This window comes from Ochotona princeps, chromosome 17, assembly GCF_030435755.1.
Source record: "Ochotona princeps isolate mOchPri1 chromosome 17, mOchPri1.hap1, whole genome shotgun sequence".
Lineage (NCBI taxonomy): Eukaryota > Metazoa > Chordata > Mammalia > Lagomorpha > Ochotonidae > Ochotona > Ochotona princeps.
In genome coordinates this window covers 14,669,739-14,686,307 of record NC_080848.1, presented here as the reverse complement: position 1 = coordinate 14,686,307, position 16,569 = coordinate 14,669,739, and the positions used below count along the sequence as shown (strand labels likewise).

General features: G+C 56.0%; 1 protein-coding gene across 1 annotated transcript; it reads right to left on the bottom strand.

The window, feature by feature from the left end:
- Positions 1-1,105: 1,105 nt before the first annotated feature.
- ITGA2B (integrin subunit alpha 2b) lies at positions 1,106-15,369 on the bottom strand. The gene is made up of 30 exons (XM_004597384.4): positions 14,827-15,369; positions 12,384-12,505; positions 12,196-12,293; positions 11,917-12,082; positions 11,674-11,723; positions 11,541-11,586; positions 11,312-11,440; positions 11,151-11,198; positions 10,994-11,037; positions 10,819-10,872; positions 10,662-10,714; positions 10,326-10,537; positions 7,638-7,820; positions 7,340-7,385; positions 7,142-7,246; positions 7,000-7,055; positions 6,745-6,896; positions 6,425-6,550; positions 5,328-5,395; positions 5,068-5,215; positions 3,973-4,065; positions 3,694-3,773; positions 3,249-3,329; positions 3,069-3,156; positions 2,816-2,968; positions 2,612-2,728; positions 2,404-2,517; positions 2,178-2,279; positions 1,948-2,064; positions 1,106-1,317 (listed from the first exon to the last, which is right to left on the bottom strand). Exons 1-30 carry the CDS (start codon positions 15,012-15,014, stop codon positions 1,264-1,266), a joined length of 3,093 nt encoding a protein of 1,030 aa, XP_004597441.4. The 5' UTR covers positions 15,015-15,369; the 3' UTR covers positions 1,106-1,263.
- Between the last annotated feature and the right edge of the window lie 1,200 nt (positions 15,370-16,569).

The following is a 16,569-nucleotide window of genomic DNA, read 5'->3' as shown; positions in this document are numbered from 1 at the left end:
GTCGGCTTCAGCCGGCCCTGGCATCCAGCTCCCCACCAGCCAGCTGCTGTCTGCCGAGAAGAGTGACTTCCGCTGCCAGTTCACGGGACTCGGACAGTGCCGGCCAGCCGTGGGCTGGAAGGGACTCAGGCCTGCACCCTGGCCTCAGGGGGTTGGCTCACCCTTCGGTCTCATCTCCACGGGCAAATGCCAAGTGCTCTACTGGCTGAAGATAAGTTGTCTGGGGCCATCCAGTGGTGATGACGGTGCAAGAGAGGGAATTTGGCTGGCATTCAAAGATCACAGTCGAATCTTCTTACAATTAGCTGTTCTGGAACTTGCCATGTATGATACCAAATTGTTTGGTCCATTCACCAAGCCCTTTAGCTAAAACCCTAGTAGCTCTTTGGAGGGAGGAGCACTGTGTTCACCAATGACATCCCCCAACTCTACAGTTAGCATTTCTTTTTAAAGATTATCTTACTTATTTGAAAGGTGATAGGGAGGGAGGGTGGGAGAGAGAGGAAAAGAAAAAGAAAGAGATGTCTTCCACCTGCTGGTTCTTTCCTCAGATGCCTACAACAGCCAAGCAGGCTGAGCCAGGCTCATGCTAGGAGCTAGGGACTCCATTCTAAGTCCCGCGCGTGACGAGACTCCGGGTTGTTGAGACCTGCTGACCCCAGGGTGTGTGGACATCAGCAGGGAGCTGCAGCAGGTGCTTTGTTACAGGGTGTGGCTGTCCCAGTAGCAGCTTAGGAGCTGTGCCACAGTGCCCACCCCAGCACTCCTCTGCTAAAGGCTGGGGCAGGAGGCAGGGAGGCTTCCTGTTTCCCTGGGCCCCAGGGCACTTGGAGATGTATCCCTCCTAGAGCAGCCAAGACACTGTGTTTAAAGTTCCCCCCCCGCACCCCATAGGGGGCCTGCCTTTTCTACCACGCAGCCCACTGCCTTGCTCAGGCACCTGTCAGTGCTGCCAAGCCACTGCTTTTCCATCCTTTCTCTCCCACCTGCCACCCACGGGCTCAATACTACGCCTCAATGCTCCCCACAATGAGCTGTTGCCAGTACCCAAACAAGAGCCCTTGCGCCCAGCCCATCTGCTTGGGTTCCTTCTCCTTGTCTGGGCTCATGAGAAGGTAGCACGTTCATGACTCTTTATTAGGCAGCAGGGGCCCTTACAGAACCATTCCAGCCAGTGGGCATCAGGGCCAGCAGCAGGAGTTGGGGATGGAGCACAGTTGGCAGGCCCCACCTTCCCGCAGGCACTAAGTGTGGATTGTCCAGTCATTCCTCATCTTCATCATCCAGGGGTGGCCGATTCCGCTTGAAGAAGCCAGCCTGAGGGTGAGAGCATCAGTGGGGAAGGACGTTGCTGCAGCATCCTCTGCCTGCACCTGCTCGGGACGCAGAGCCCATGGGGCATCTCCATGCAGCCCTGGTCCCATTTGGGCTCCTGGCTCGGGACACATGGTGGGCTTGACCATCATTTCTGTTTTTTCTTACACACACTGAAGTTTGTGTCTCTCTTTGACTCAAGAAGAGGACAACATTGCTCTAATCCTTGTGAGCCCAGCCTGGAGCTGCCATCTCCTTCTTTTCGGGATTTGGCCCGTGCTCTCCTCTCCGGGCAGGGGCAGAGAAACTGGCAGGAGGTTCTAGATCTGCCCCTGGCTCTCCTGTCTCACTCAGCGGGAAGGACAGAGCCAAGGTAGGGGACAGTTGTGCTACCAGCAAATCCAGAAATCAGGACTCATACCCTGTGGTCCCTTGCAGGTTCATTGGGGGCGGGGGGGGGGGGGGAGACAGTGTCCTTAAGGCCTTAGGAATCCAGGCGGGGCCGCTTGGAGGGGCACACTGGGACAGTGACCAGGTGGATCTCTCGCCCTTTAGGGTCTCTCTACCTCCCTGTGAGGTAGAACCTAGTCCAGACTGTGCCCAGCAGAGACTCTGCCAATGCACACCCCTCACCTTCCACATGGCCAGGACCAGGAGGGTGAACAGCAGGAGGCCGCCCAGCACGCCCAGCAGTACCCACCAGATTGGGACAGCCCGCTCCTCCAGGATGCGCTGCAGTTGAGTTTGCACCTGTTGGCAAATGTGGAGTCTCCTGCCTGCAGGCCACAGCTCAGCCCCAGGAGGTCCCAGTACACACACACACACACACACACACACACGCGCGCGCGCGCGCACACACTGACCAGAGCTTCCCCACTGGGCAGGCTGAGCGCAGGCACCGCGTAGGGGAGGGAGGAGACGTTGAACCAAGCATGCGACTGCAGCACGAACTGATCCAGCGGCCTCTGGAGAGGGAAGGAGCGAGGGTCACACACACTAGGACCCGCCATAGCCGGCCTGCGCCCCTAGTCAGTGGCTCCCTCGCTCCGGTCCCGCCCAAAGCCCCGCCCCCAGAGGCCCTGCCCCTACCTCGCGGAGGCGGGGCAGCCCCAGCAAGGCCAGCACGGTGACCATGGCTCGCTGGCCGCGCTCCATCTCCTGCAGCTCACATTGGACCACGGTGCAGGGCCCGGAATCACAGCTCTGGGTGGGGAGGGGGGCATTTGAGCGGTCCCCACCTCTCCTGGCCCCGCACTCTCCACTCCTTCCCTGCGAGCGCCCCCCCCCCTCCTCTCACCACTAGGACAGGATCCTGAGGCTGCAGGGGCTCGGGCAGCAGGGCGTGCCTGCGCTCTCGTTTGTGCTGGATCGGGAGCGAGGGAGAAGGGCTGGCAGTGGGCAGCTTCCAGCTCAGCTGCGGAGGTCAAAGAGCAGTCAGGGCTCCCAGAGGTGCCCCGACTGTGGGGCTGGGGACCGCCCTCCTCCCCTAGTGTCCTCTTACCATGAGAGGGTTGGGGGAGGGCTGTGAGGAGCACTGGAGGCCCCCCTGCGGCTCTATGCCCAGGATATAGAGCAGGTCGGAGGGCTGGGAATGGCCTGGCAGATGGATGCTTAGGTGGAGACCCTGCACGGTGCCTGGTCCATTGTTGTGGAGCTGGGGGGGGGGGGGGGCGGGGGTGAGGGACAGGCAGCAAGTGGCTCAGCAGCAGCATGGGCCTTCTGGCCTCAGCCAGCACCCTGGGGCTCCTGCCTACCTCGTAGGTGTGCTCCACTTTGAGGTCCAAGTTGTTCTGTTCCTGGTCACCTTCCTCTGCCACCACCAGGGAGGCTGGGAAGGAGTTCCTGCAAATGCCCAAGGTGCACCAGGTGGATGAGCGCGGAACTCGAATCCCAGAGACCCCTGACCTCTCCCCTTACCACCTTTGCCCTCTCACCCCCGCAGCTCCACTTGGGCCTCTGCCCGGACAGGCACATCCAGTGGTAGGACCTCACTGTTGGGATTCTGGCTGTTCTTGCTGGGAGAGTGGGGGGATAAAGGGGGAGGAGAAGTGGGTTGCATACACCAACTCCAGCCCCAATCCCTAGGCACTAGACCCAGCCCTTAGCCCCCAGCCCTAATCCCTAGCCCCCAGCCCCTAGTCTCTAGCTTCCAGCCCCAATCCCCAGCCTCAGCCCCAGGCCCTGGCTCCTCCCCACTCCTTCCCAGGGAGGGCTACATGCAGGCTGCATTGACAACTGGGAAAGAACTCCTTGGAGTCATAAATGAGTGCCTAATGTGAGGAAGGCTCTTGGAGGACCCATCTGCAGGCAGTGAGGGTCCCGGCCTCTGGGCCCCATAGGGGGGGCCATGGCTAGGGTGCTCCCAAGCCAGCTCAGTACCTCCTGATCTGGAGCAGGAAGGACACGCTGTTCCCGGCCTCTTCCAGCTGCCCCACACTCACCAGCACCGTTATCCCTATCTGCGAGCCAGACAGGGCCAAAGTCAGTGTGCACAAGTCCCCTGTGAGCAGCACTGCCTTGAAAGTGGTCCTTGGGCCTCTCTTCCCAGATCACCATCCCCATTTTGCCCAGGGACACACAGTAGCCAGGGGTGTGAGGGCTAACCCTGAGTCATGTGACTCTAGCCCCTGGCAGTGTCGAACCCGGCCCTGGCCTTACCCTTGCTGCCTTCTTCATGGGGTTGCCCAGCTCACATAGCACCACCTTGCTCTCCTTCTCCTTCCGCTGGTTACAGATGAGCCTCTCCAAGCCCTGTGCGGAGGAGGCGCCCAGGAAGACGCTGTGGCAGCAGTGGGCCACGTAGGAACGGAGTTGGGGAAGATTTGCATGCCTGGGTGCGCAGGGCCATTTTGGGAGGTGGGATTCTGCTTTTACGTTGTTGTTGCCCTTTGTCATTTTTTTTTATTGTCTTTTTTTTTTTTTGTCATTTTTTTTAAATAAATTTTCATTTTGGGAAATAACAACCAAGAGGTGGGGAGAAACAAAGCATTAGGCAAGGGTGTGACCCCCTTTTATTATAAATAAGAAAAATTAATATGCGAGGGTGCTGCAAAAAATTTGTGGACATTAGAATTAAAAAGAGAAGTCATTTATGCTCAAAAACATTTGAAATCTATTCGTAGGTTTTTTTTTTCAGATTGCACATTTTCCATGCACTTTTTTGCAGCACCCTCATATACCCATGTAAGTATTAGGGTATATTTTCATCATACTTTTATTATATTTGGAGGGAAAAACTGGACAGAGGTTCTAGTTAGCACTGGGTTTGAGAAACATTTGAGGGATTTTGTCAGTAGAGTTCTTAAATTCTTGGGCCCGGCGGCGTGGCCTAGTGCCTAAAGTCCTCGCCTTGAATGCACCCCGGGACCCCCTGTGGGTGCCGGTTCTAATCCCGGCAGCTCCACTTTCCATCCAGCTCCCTGCTTGTGGCCTGGGAAAGCAGTGGAGGACAGCCCAATGCCTTGAGACATTGCACCCGCGTGGGAGACCTGGAAGAGGTTTCTGGTTCCTGGCTTCGGATCAGCACAGCACCGGCCGTTGTGCTCAGAAGATCTTCCTCTCTGTCTCTCCTCCTCTCTGTTTATCTGATTTTGTAGTAGAAATAAAACAAATCTTTAAAAAAAAATTCTGTGCTATTAGCAGGGTTTCTTCAAGGCAGGCAAGCAAGCAAGCAATTCACCTTTGAGAGCAAAGCCTGCAAGGGAATGCGAGATCAGAATCGGGGTTCCTGTGTGGTACCCAGGGGATGCTCACCTCCAGGTTGCTTAGGGCCCGCATGTAGTGTGCTCCCGGAGGCAGGTGCATGGCCAGCTCAGCCTCGTAGGCCCCCTCACCCTCGTTGGCTGCGACCAGCTGCAGCTCCAGCACATTATCAGCCCCAACCAGGAGTGGGGAGCCTGTCCTGCAGGGAGAGGGAAGAGAGGGCTGCGAGGGGTGGGGGGCTGCTTCGGAGGGGAGCAGGTCTCTTGGGGTAGAGAGGGTTGGGCAGGGGGTGGGGTGGGAGGTCCCCTTACACGTTAGCAGTGAGCTGCAGCTGGGGCACACAGAGGTCATCTTCCCCACAGTCCAGGATGATGCGGGTCTAGGGGGCACCGTAGAGTGTGGAGGTAGTAAGCAAGGGCCCCACTGGGGTTAGGAAAACAGCAGAGGGTTTGGGATTCTTTTTTTTTCTTTTAGCCCCCTCGTGGGGAACCCCCATGAGGGGAGCCTGGGGTTCTTGTCAGGGCCTAGGGAATAAGAAGCTGGGGCTAGCATTGTGGCATAGTGAGTTAAGCTGTCACTGGGATGCCAGCTGCTTCACTTCTGCTGCAGCCCCCTGCTGATGTGCCAGGGGAGCTGCAGTAGAAGACAGCCAGGATGGAGTTCCAGGCTCCTGGCTTCAACCTGGCCCCAACCTGGCCCAGCCCCGGGTTTTGTGGAAATTTGGGGAGTGAACCAGTGGGTAGAAGATCCTTCCTCTTCCTATTTCTCCCTTTCTCTTTCCCTCTCTCTGTAATTCTGCCTTTCAAATTAAATCTTAAAAAAAGAAAAACAAGAACTGAAGCAGAAAAAGACTTTGGAGGCAACATTAGGGTGTTGGGGCTTATGTGAAGGTTTGAGATGCTGGTGGGTTCTGTTGGTGATACTAGGGTTTCTGAGTTTAGATCAAAGTTTGGGGACATTGAGATTTGGGATATATATATATATATATATATATATATATATATATATATATATTACATATACACCCCACAAACACTGAATTATCTGAGAGGCAAAGAGGAAGAAGTAGGCAGTGCCACTGGCTCACTCGCCATATGCCCCTAAGCCAAACCTGGGAACTCAACCTGAGTCACCCATGTGGGTGGCAGCGAGACACCATCACCACCTCCCAAAATCTGTCACCAGCCAGAGACTGGAGTCAGGCACTGGCCTAGACCCACACACCCTGATAGGGATGCAGGCATCCCGGTAGGCCAAACACCTGCCGCCCATTAGGATCTGGAGGAACAGCAGACGTTACAGGAAACAGCAAGGTTTGGGAGGCATATTATGACTTGGACACTATCCCAATGCAGAATTTCTGTCAGGGGTTCTGCCCTTGCCCCTGCCTGTCCCTATCTGTGCCCACCTGTTCCTGGACATGGGTGTCTCCATGCAGGACAACGTCAGGAGCCACCCCAGCTCCCTTGGGCTGTAAGGACACGTTGAAGCTAAGCACGATGGGGCTCAGCTTGTCTCGGAAGTCAGCCTCATCCTAGAAGAGGCATGAGAGTCAGGCCATCCAGTCACCATGCATATTCCCTCTTCTGGGCTGTTAGGAATACATGCTATTGACCTATAGCAGCCAGCCTGGTGCTCCAGGTTGTGCACCCCTAGCCCAGCCCCACCCAAGCCCTGTTCCAGCCCTGCTCCAGCCCTGTTCCAGCCCTGCTCCAGCCCGGGGCATACGCGAAGGAAGGCTGTAGTGTTGTAACACATGGGACTCTGCTTCCCTCTCAGGTCAATGCTGAAGATGGTGCTGGCCTGCTGGGAGTCCAGCAGAAGCACTCGGCGGCCCTGGCGTGGCTTCTGCCGGTCCAACTGTAGCTCGGCGGAGAGGGCTGGCAGAGCGAGCCAGAAGTGGGCTCAAGATCTTCAGCGGGGAAGCAGGGGGTCTAGGTCATCCCTGCATCCCCCAAATCCCGGGTGTTCTTGGTTACTCACATAGCTGCTGGGGAATGTTGTGCCCAGTGACTCCCACGCACATCTGGATGTTGAAGCTGTGAGGACATGAGTGGGTTCAGGGACCAGGGCGTGGAGACCAGGGACTCCAGATCCTCACTGCTCCCCACCCTGGTCTTCTCACCAGCTCACGGGGGTGTTGGTCTGGTGCAGGATACAATTCTTCACAGCAGGATTCAATGAATCTTGCACCTGCAGCCGGATGCTGGCCATGACCACGGGCCGGGCTCTAATGAGACGGAGGCGGGCTTGTCTTTGTGGCCCTTTAGTGTTGGCTTCCTTTCATATCCCTCCCCCTGCCCCACCTGGCACCAGTACTGACCTGTACACAACCACCTTGTTGACTCCGTAAGCTCCCACCAGCAGGTCTGAGCTCAGTGGAGGATGGATGGGAATTGGCAATTAGAAAGGGCATGGGAGGCTGGGGGTAGGGCATCATCTCATCTTCCCGGGGATTCCGCGCATCCCTGCCCTGTGGGAAGTTTTCCCTGCCCTCTCCCCTAGGCTTCCCAGCCATGTCCAGGTGTTGAAGTCCCCACGTCATGTCTGGGCTTCCTTTCCTGTCTGGGCACTTGGCAGCCAGGGCCTGCCTGCTCTGTCTGGAGCTAGTCCTGAGGTACCTGGGTATCCATTGTCATCGATGTCTGTGGCACCTCGCAGGGAGAAACCGAAGCCAGAGCCCATGTGGAAGGGGCTGTCCAGGACCTGGGACGGACGTGAGCTCAGCCCCTCGCTCTGGCCCAGGAACACCAGCACTTGGCCCCGACCACTTGGACCACCATAGGGCGCAGCCACTGCCACATCTGGAAAGAGTGACAGAGAGGGAGCAATTGTCTATGATTCCCTCTCCTCCCACTGCATCATGAGAGGGATGAGTTTCTGAGTCCAGGGCGTGGCTGCCCGCCATCCTTGAGTTTACAGTCAGGTGGGAGAGAGATGTGTCAAGCCAGATTGTTTAAAAAAAAAAAAGAAGGGCCCGGCGGCGTGGCCTAGCGGCTAAAGTCCTCGCCTTGAACACCCCGGGATCCCATATGGGCGCCGGTTCTAATCCCGGCAGCTCCACTTCCCATCCAGCTCCCTGCTTGTGGCCTGGGAAAGCAGTTGAGGACGGCCCAATGCATTGGGACACTGCACCCGCGTGGGAGACCTGGAAGAGATTCCAGGTTCCCGGCTTCGGATCGGCGCGCATCGGCCCGTTGCGGCTCACTTGGGGAGTGAATCATCGGACGGAAGATCTTCCTCTCTGTCTCTCCTCCTCTGTGTATATCTGACTTTGTAATAAAATGAATAAATCTTAAAAAAAAAAAAGAAAAGAAAAGAAACGAACCAACCAACCAAACAAACAAACAAACAACAAAAAAAAAAAACACAAGAGGCTTCCTCTCTGTCGAGAAAAATTCATGGACAAGATTTCATTTCATCCTGAAAATTAGACATTATTGTCCCAATGTTAGTTAAGACAGCATGAGGTCCAGCATATTAAGCAGCTAAGGTCTGTTCAAATCAGGCAGACCCCAACTTGCCCTAGGGTCCTTCACATTCCCCTGTGCAAACTTAGATCCACGCTACAGTCCGTAATTAATACTTTTTATGATCATCTTTGAAAATGAGAGTGCTTGGTTCTGACAGCAAGTCTTTGATATGCACATTGCAAATGTTTTACCACTGCCTTCCAACTTCGCTGATGGCACGTTTGCTACGCAGCTTTGTAAAAATGTCTATCTGCGCTGATTGTTCTGCCTTTGCCATGTCCTCAGCTTTCTTGTGCCATTGCTAGGCCTGGGGAAGCCCAGCCAGACCTCAGCTTGGGCAAACTCTACCCAGTGTTGCTGGACAGTTCAGCCAGGGGCTCTGGGAATCCCCGAAGCACCAGCAGTGCCCCCTGGCGGCTGCTGGGGTCCAGTCACTTCTCTCAGTTGGCTCAGCACCGTATATCTGGCTGTCTCCATCTATCCAGCGCTCCATGCTTCACATCTGTGGGCTCTCATCTCTGACCTCTCAGGTACAAGCAGTCCCACCCTAGTGCTGAGAATCCACACCTGCTTCCCTCCTCCTGTACACAGTTGACACTGGAACAGGTGTCTCTCCTTTGACCTGAAACTGGGCTGAGCATGCCCCACGTTGGGCGTTCCGAGGACCTTCCTGTTCAGCCCTCTATGTCCCCACAAAGTGCATTTTCTCCACATTTGAGTTGCTCCGTTTTCTTGCAAACAAAACTAATCTTTCCTTGGGCCCAGCGCCATGGCCTGGTGACTAAAGTCCTCGCTTTGAACGCGCTGGGATCCTATATGGGCACCGTTTCTAATCCCGGCTGCCACACTTCCCATCCAGCTCCCTGCTTGTGGCCTGGGAAAGCAGTGGAGGATGGCCCGAGGCCTTGGGACCCTGCACCCGCATGTGAGACCTGGAGGAGGTTCCCGGCTCCTGGCTTCGGATCGGCTCAGCGCTGGTCATTGTGGCCACTTGGGGAGTGATCTTCCTCACTGTCTCTCCTCCTCTCTGTAAACCTGACTTTGCAATAAAATCAATCAATCAATCAATAAAAACTAATCCTTCCTTGACCCACATCTTTCCATAATGTCCCTTCTTTTTCCCCCACCCAGAGCCAAACCAGGTGGACATGTGTCTTCAACGACGGCTCCTTCTTGACCTCTGTGTACTGTGCCAGTGGCATGCTGCCTTCTGGGTGAGCACGTTGCACAACCCCGGATCAGTTCTTCTCACTGGCCCCTGCTGGAGTCCATGGCTACTTCTGCGGTTCCATCTCCTTGGGTCCAGCAGCCCTGGGAGTACTGGCGCCCACTTCTCCCTGGCCGGGGTGCTCTCCTCCTTCCCGGCCAGTGGGGTTCTAGTCTTTCCCTGAGCAGGCTTCAGTCTGTTGCCTTGATCCACCTCCTTGGGAGTCTCCTAATGCCCTGGGCCTCTTCTCCTCCCTCTTCCTTCCCCAGGGTTCCTGTCCCACAAAGACCACGCTCGTGGAAATGAGGGAAGCCACACCCAGCTGCAGCCTCCTACCCTCTGTGCCCAAGGCCCTAGGGCTCGGCAGGTCTGCAGTGGACCCAGGACAGGGCCTGAATTCTCTGAAGGGCTTCCCCTCCATCGAAGCCCTATGTCCCTGCCCTAAATGTCAGGGGACTCCCCTCCCCTCACACCCTGCTGCAGCTGCCAGTGTCCACAGCCACGCCCTCTCCACTCAGCTGCTCTTACAGAAGAAAGCCCTGCCCTCCGTCCAGTCCGGGCCTCTTGCTGTGGCTGCTCACCACTCCACCCTCTGCCGTTAGTCCCCTTCGGCTTCTCCATTCCCTCACCATTGTAGCCATCCCGGTTGAGGTCGCCCAGGGGTGCGATGGCAGAGCCGAACCGCCCATAGAGCTCAGTGCCGGTCAGCAGGAGGCTGGGGTCGCCCAGCAGGTGGGGACCCCGCGGCTGCAGGAACAGGTACACGCGCCCCACCTCGGCCAGCTTGCGGTCCGCGCGGCTCACCATGAACAGCGGGGCGCCCACCAGCAGGTCGTGCCTCCTGGAGAGTTCGCCCATTCCTGGGGTTGGCTCTAGAGTTCAGGGCCCAGACTGGCCAGCTCTGCTTCTCCGCCCTCTGGTAACGGGGAACCCACCCGGTAGGGGTGGGGCATCTCCCTCCTCACCCGTCTCCGTTTACGTCAGTGACAGCTACCGAGTGCCCGAAATACGAAGCCATCTGCAAGAAGATGCCCGGCACCTGAGCTCGCACCTGCGTCGGACCCAGAACCCCGACTGCCCTTGCGGGCCTCTATTCTGGGTTCTCACAGGTCCGGCCCCCACCTGTTCTCCCAGAAGCCGGTATAGAGTCTGGCCGTAGGAATCCAAGATATCCACCTGCAGGGAGAGCGTGGTGGAGGGCACGCCACTTGTGCTCCCCTTAGAATAGCGGGGCGGGGCTCTGGAGGTGGGGACAGGACTTTGGGGGGGCCGGCGGGGCTGTGGGGGGGGCGCTCACCGCTCCCCTGGTCCAGCTCCAAGTGGGGGCACTGACGACATATTCTGGGGGAAGAGGCGGGCTCAGTCAATGGGGTCCCCGGGACCTCCTCCCTACCCTCCATTCCACGCTCACAGGAAAGGTTTTGAGATGCTTCTCCCCAAAACCCATTTCTTGCCTGTGGTGCTGAAGTCGCCGTCGAACTCGCCTACGGCCACCGAGTACCCTAAGAGTCAATTAACGACGCATGAGGCAGGAGGGAAAGAGGGGTTGCAGGCCAAGAGGGGTCCTCCAGGAAGCCTCCGGGCCTGGATGCCCAGGCGGGAGGCGCCCGCTTACCTCGGTAGCCGTCGAAGTACTTGGGGTTGCTGTAGTCGGAGGTGAAGCTCTGGGTGAGCACGTTCCACAAGAGTTTTCCGGGCCGGTAACTCGAGAGGATGTCGTCGATCGAAACCCGGATCAGGAACCCTAGGACGCGGGGGAGGTAGGAGACGTGTGGGGGCCCAGGCGCCAGGGGCCGCCCGGGGCCTCCGGATCAGGTAGGCAGATGGGCTTGCCCTGCACGTACCCAAGAAAAAATAGCCGCCCGGGGCTCCAAGCACCAGCTCCCCGGCCTGGAAGGGACACCGGGCGGGTCAGAGGCGGGCTGGGGTCCCGTTTGGGAGCCGCCCCATCAGGTTTTGGCCCCTGCGCCAACTTGCCTGGGTGACCGCGGAGCTGAAGCCCGCTTCGCAGTAGCGTTTGTCATTTTCTAGGAGAGAGGGCTGGGTCAAGTGACGGACAACGGACGCAAGTCTGGATGCGGGGCGCACCGCGAGGCGCAGGACCCCGGGGTGACCGGGTGATGGGGGCGTGACCGGAGTCGTGAGGCGTGGCCGGGGTCGGAGGGGCGGGGCCGCCCGATGGACCGGGCTAGGTAGGGCAGGGTGGGGCATGGCACCTACGGAAGTCATTGGCTTTGTAGGTGCCGCTCATGATCTTGTCCCGGCAGGGCGAGTACTCTGCGCGGCTCCCGCTTTGCAAGTGAGCCAAGAAGCATCCACCCACGGGCGTCTTCTCGGCCTCATTGGACTTTTCTAGCACGTTCCAGTGTTGCCAGGGGGCGCAGGCCTAGAACAGAGCCACGGGAGAGTGGGACAGGGATTGAGGCTTGGATTCCCTAGTCCCCAGCTTGTCCCTGTCCCCCAACCCCGGCTGCTGCGTCCCGAGGGCAGGTCGCCCACCACAATCATGTCTTTCCAGCTGACGACTGATGCCCCCAGGCCTTGCCGGGCCTTGAAGATCTGGAAGGTTTGGGAGCTTGTGTTGCTGGTCTCATCGCCTGGAGGGCACAAGAAGGGGTGGAGCATTGAGTCCCTGCTGTCCAGGCCCTCTTCTGCTTCCCCCGCCTCCATCCTTGCCTGGGACTCACGTAGGTCGAAGGTCAGTGGGCTGCACTGGCTGCCCTCAGCCCTCCAGGGGCACAGGAACACGCCACCCGTCTCCTCCTGGCCACGGCCTAGGGTCCGCGGGGCGCCCACCACGATGGCCACGCTGCGCAGGAAAGGCCGGTGAGCGCGGCGCAGGAACTGGCCTACCCTGCTGCCCCCCCAGCTCCTGGGACCCCCTCCCCGCAGCGGTGCAGCAGGGGACCTGGACATTCTTCCTCAGTGGGACCTCGGCTTTATTTTGTGGGCAGTGAAACCGACTTTCAGGGAGGGACATCGCATGCCTAGAATAACCTAGTGAGTTTGACAACCTGGGACTGATCCTTTGGTCTGATTTGAACAGGAAGGGCCTGGTATCCTTGAGAACAATTTCTTCTGAGGTCTATTACCATCTCCACCTCCTACTGCCATTACCCACCAGGGGCTGGCAGGCTCCCAGCCCTCCCGGAGGGCAGGTTTTCCTGGTCAAGGATGAGGAACACTGAGGTGGGCATCAGCTTGCTGTTAGAGTTGAGGACTTCAGCAACTGTAATCTCCCCTCTCAGTTCTGCCATTTGTAAATGAGGGATGCCACTAACCAATGTCACCACGAATCAGTGCACTAAATGCTTAAGGACATCCAACATGGTCCCAAAATCACTCACACTCACACTAACGCACACTCACACACCCACGCTCACATACACTCACACTCATACCCACTCTTACACACACTACACACACTCGTGCTCATACTCATACACACACTCATACACTGACACTCATACACTCACTCAAACACACATATATACACACACACACACACATATATATATATATACATATGCCTTGTTTTGCAGGGTGTCTACTAAGCAGCACTCATGAGACAGCTGACTTTCAGGAAGGGGAAGGAAGCAGTGATGGGGAAAGCAAGGATCTGAGCTGAGATCCAGGCACGGTGTTAGATGTGGGTCAGCACCCCAGGAAACCTAGAGCTAGAACGACTTCTAAATTGTCTATTGCAGTTGAGACCAGCTGTGATGCCAGCATCCTACGTCAGAGTGCCATTCGAGTCCTTGGAAGGGCAGCGGAAGATGGCTCAAATCCCTGGGCCTCTGCCATCCACTTGGGAGACTCGGGTGAAGTTCTGAGCTCTTGGCCAAGGCCCAACTCTGATTGTTGCAGCCATTTGGGGAGTAAACAAGCAGGTAGAAGGTCTGTCTCTAGCCCTCTCTTGTTGGAATCTATTTCAAATAAATACAGTTTTTAAAGGGTTGAGTTGAGGCAAGAAGGCAGACCCATTTGCTCCCTAAACATTTCTCACTGTTCACTGACTATAGACTCCCTTGGGAAAGGGAATTGCCTTGGAGTAATGTGGTTATCTTCAGCAGAGAAAATCCTCTGAGTGGCTGACAATTGAAGTCCCCATTCCATTAAAATGATTGGCTTAGGGTGACACAGATATAAGGAGGAGGACCTGGGGGAGGAGGGATTGTTGCTGTGGCAAAACACATGAAGCCACTGCCTGTGACACCAGCATCTCATATGACTGTGGGTTTGAGTCCTACCTGCTCCATTTCTTTTCTTTTAGATTTACTTGAAAGGCAGAAAGAAAGAAGATAGATAGATAGATAGATAGATAGATAGATAGATAGATAGATAGATAAAATATATCTGCCTCTGGTTTACTTCCCAAAAAGCTACAATGACCAGAGCTGGGCTGGTCTGAAGCCAGGAACCAGGAGCTGCCATGGGTCTCACACATAAGTGCAGGGGCCCAAGCATTCTTCACTACTCTCCTAGGTGCATTAGCAGGGAGCTGGATTGGAAGTGGAGCAACTGCGAACCAATTTGGAGTCCCTATAGGATACTAGCAGTGCAGGCAGCAGCTTAGCCCACTGCAAACCAATGGATAGATTTGTCTCTCCCTCTCTTTCTGTAACTCGTTCAAATAAATGCATTTTCAAAAGGAGGAGTCAGGATTCTAGTCTTGGCAGTCTGATTCCAAAGCCTGATCAATATCAACCACTAATGACTGTTTCTTTTCGAATTGCTAACAATTTTGATGTGGATGGAAGAAAATGCAGTAGAAAGGCAACATGGGACAGATATTTTTACATTTTGGCAAATCAGTTGGGACATCATTCTCATCCATTCCCTTTTATGGAAGGCTCTTTTCTGTATTCCACCAGAATGATCCTTGGGGTGAAAAACAAGGCATGAAGTCTTGCCTTCCCTTTGTGTCTGCTGGGACTTCCATGCCCATCTCCTCTCTGGTGTTTCTGCCTGACACCTCCCCGGAGCATTCAGCATGGCAGCTCAATCCACAAGGACCTCAGAATTCATCTTGTTCTACTGCTCTCATCCACAGGGAACATGAGAAGTATTCATGTGGGGGAGGAGGGTGGCCTTCTCTTTCCCAGTGTCCAGTTTTCCCCCAGGACTCACCTTCCATGGCTGTCCTTGTAGAAGTCCAGAGCAAACCCAAAGTAGCTGCCATTAGGGCCTGCATAGAAGGTGAGTTGCATTGGGTCCAGGTTCAAGGCCCAGGCAGGAGGGCCAGCACCAGGCCCCAAGAGCAGCAGGGCCAACTGCAGAAAACACAGGGCAGGTGGTGGGCACCAAGTTCCAGCCATCTTCCTTCGGCCACAGCCTCCTAGGCAGGAATGGGTCAGCTCCTTCTCCTTCCCCTCAGTTCCCACCACAGGAAATCTTTCCTTATCAACCCAGAGGCACCTGCTGAGCAGTAGGCAAAGGGCTACAGCCTGGACTCATATGGTGTTTAGCTCCGCCAGCAAGGGGGCAGTGGCCACCCTGGAGGTGGAGGCTCATGGCTAAGACTCCTCCCTTTCCCTGGGCAGCGCTGATTACTGAGTCCTGCTGGCTCTGCCTCTTCATTCGTCTCTTCAATCTTCACAACTCCATCACCACCATGCTAGTCTAGGCCATCACCTCTTTCTTCTTGTGCAGTTGTGAACTGTTAATTCCATTCTAGCCCACAAGTATACAGCTCCTTTCTCAACCCATGGAGTTGGCTGCACCACTGTGGTGCTCTGTAACTCGGTCCGAGATGGGGGCAGGAATAAGGAAGCTGTTGCTGCTTGATAAGACCCCAGGCTGCCCTATCTTTCTAGATAAAGCACTTACCCTCTTCCTCCTTCCAGGACTTTTCGGCAGCCTGTCGTGCATTTTGACAGTCACTCTTCCCTCTTCAACCTAGGGTCAAGTCTTAAGGTAGCCACAGTCGTGCACCCTGTGCTGGTTCAGGGTGGGGAATATGTTTGGCAGAATGGGCAAGGAGTCGGGGATAAGTGGAACCGTTCCAGGTTATTCTGGCTCATGGCTCTGAGAGGTTTTGCATGAACCATTCAGTTGAAGGCAGGTCCTCATTCCTCGCATGATGGGCATCTTGTCCAACTAATCCAAACCTGATTCTGGTGGGGGTTCTGCCTCTGGGAAGCCTCTGACTCCTCGGGCTGATGTACACAGGCAGAGTAGTGAGCATGCTGGTTGGTCAAGGTCTGCCCACTGGACTGTGTGAAGGACTCCCTGAGAGCAAGGTCGCTTTGTGTAGCACCACAGCCTAGTGGGAAGCCTGGCTGCTGGAACTTGGAGTGGAAGCATGTGCCAAGGATGAAAATGCAAACACAGGTGGCACAGAGGGAACAATTGCATTGAGAATACAAGGCAAGGCCACCTTCTGAGGAACAGGAGTGCCAAGTCTTCTGGCACTGCAAGTCTTCCCTGAAGCACATTTCTCAGGAAGGTTGTTTCACAGGTCCACTGGGGATCAAGGAATATAGCCACAATGCTTCTTTATCAGCCTTAACTAGTGCCTTTTTCTGCTTGACCATCCTGTGCTATTCTGGAGTCCCCTAAGCTCTTTCCTTCTCATACATCACCACCTCAGTGCCCAGTTAAAAATCCTATCCAGGCCCGGCGGCATGGCCTAGTGGCTGAAGTCCTCGCCCCGAATGCGCCGGGATCCCACAGGGGCACCAGTTCTAATCCTGGCAGCTCCACTTCCCATCCAGCTCCCTGCTTGTGGCCTGGGAAAGCAGTTGAGGATGGCCCAAAGCCTTGGGTTCCTGCACCCATGTGGGAGACCTGGAGGAGGTTTCTGGCTCCTGGCTTTGGATCAGCGCAGCACCGCTGCTGTGGTCACCTGGGGAGTGAATCATCAGACGGATC

Bases quoted from the DNA above. Each gene is read 5' to 3' on its own strand.
- ITGA2B (XM_004597384.4), bottom strand. From the start codon at position 15,014: ATGGCTGGAACTTGGTGCCCACCACCTGCCCTGTGTTTTCTGCAGTTG. The intron at 12,506-14,826 runs GTGAGTCCTGGG...TTTCCTGCGCAG, and splicing joins TACAAGGACAGCCATGGAAG to CGTGGCCATCGTGGTGGGCG. The intron at 6,897-6,999 runs GTGAGTAACCAA...TCGCTCTGCCAG, and splicing joins CAACATTCCCCAGCAGCTAT to CCCTCTCCGCCGAGCTACAG.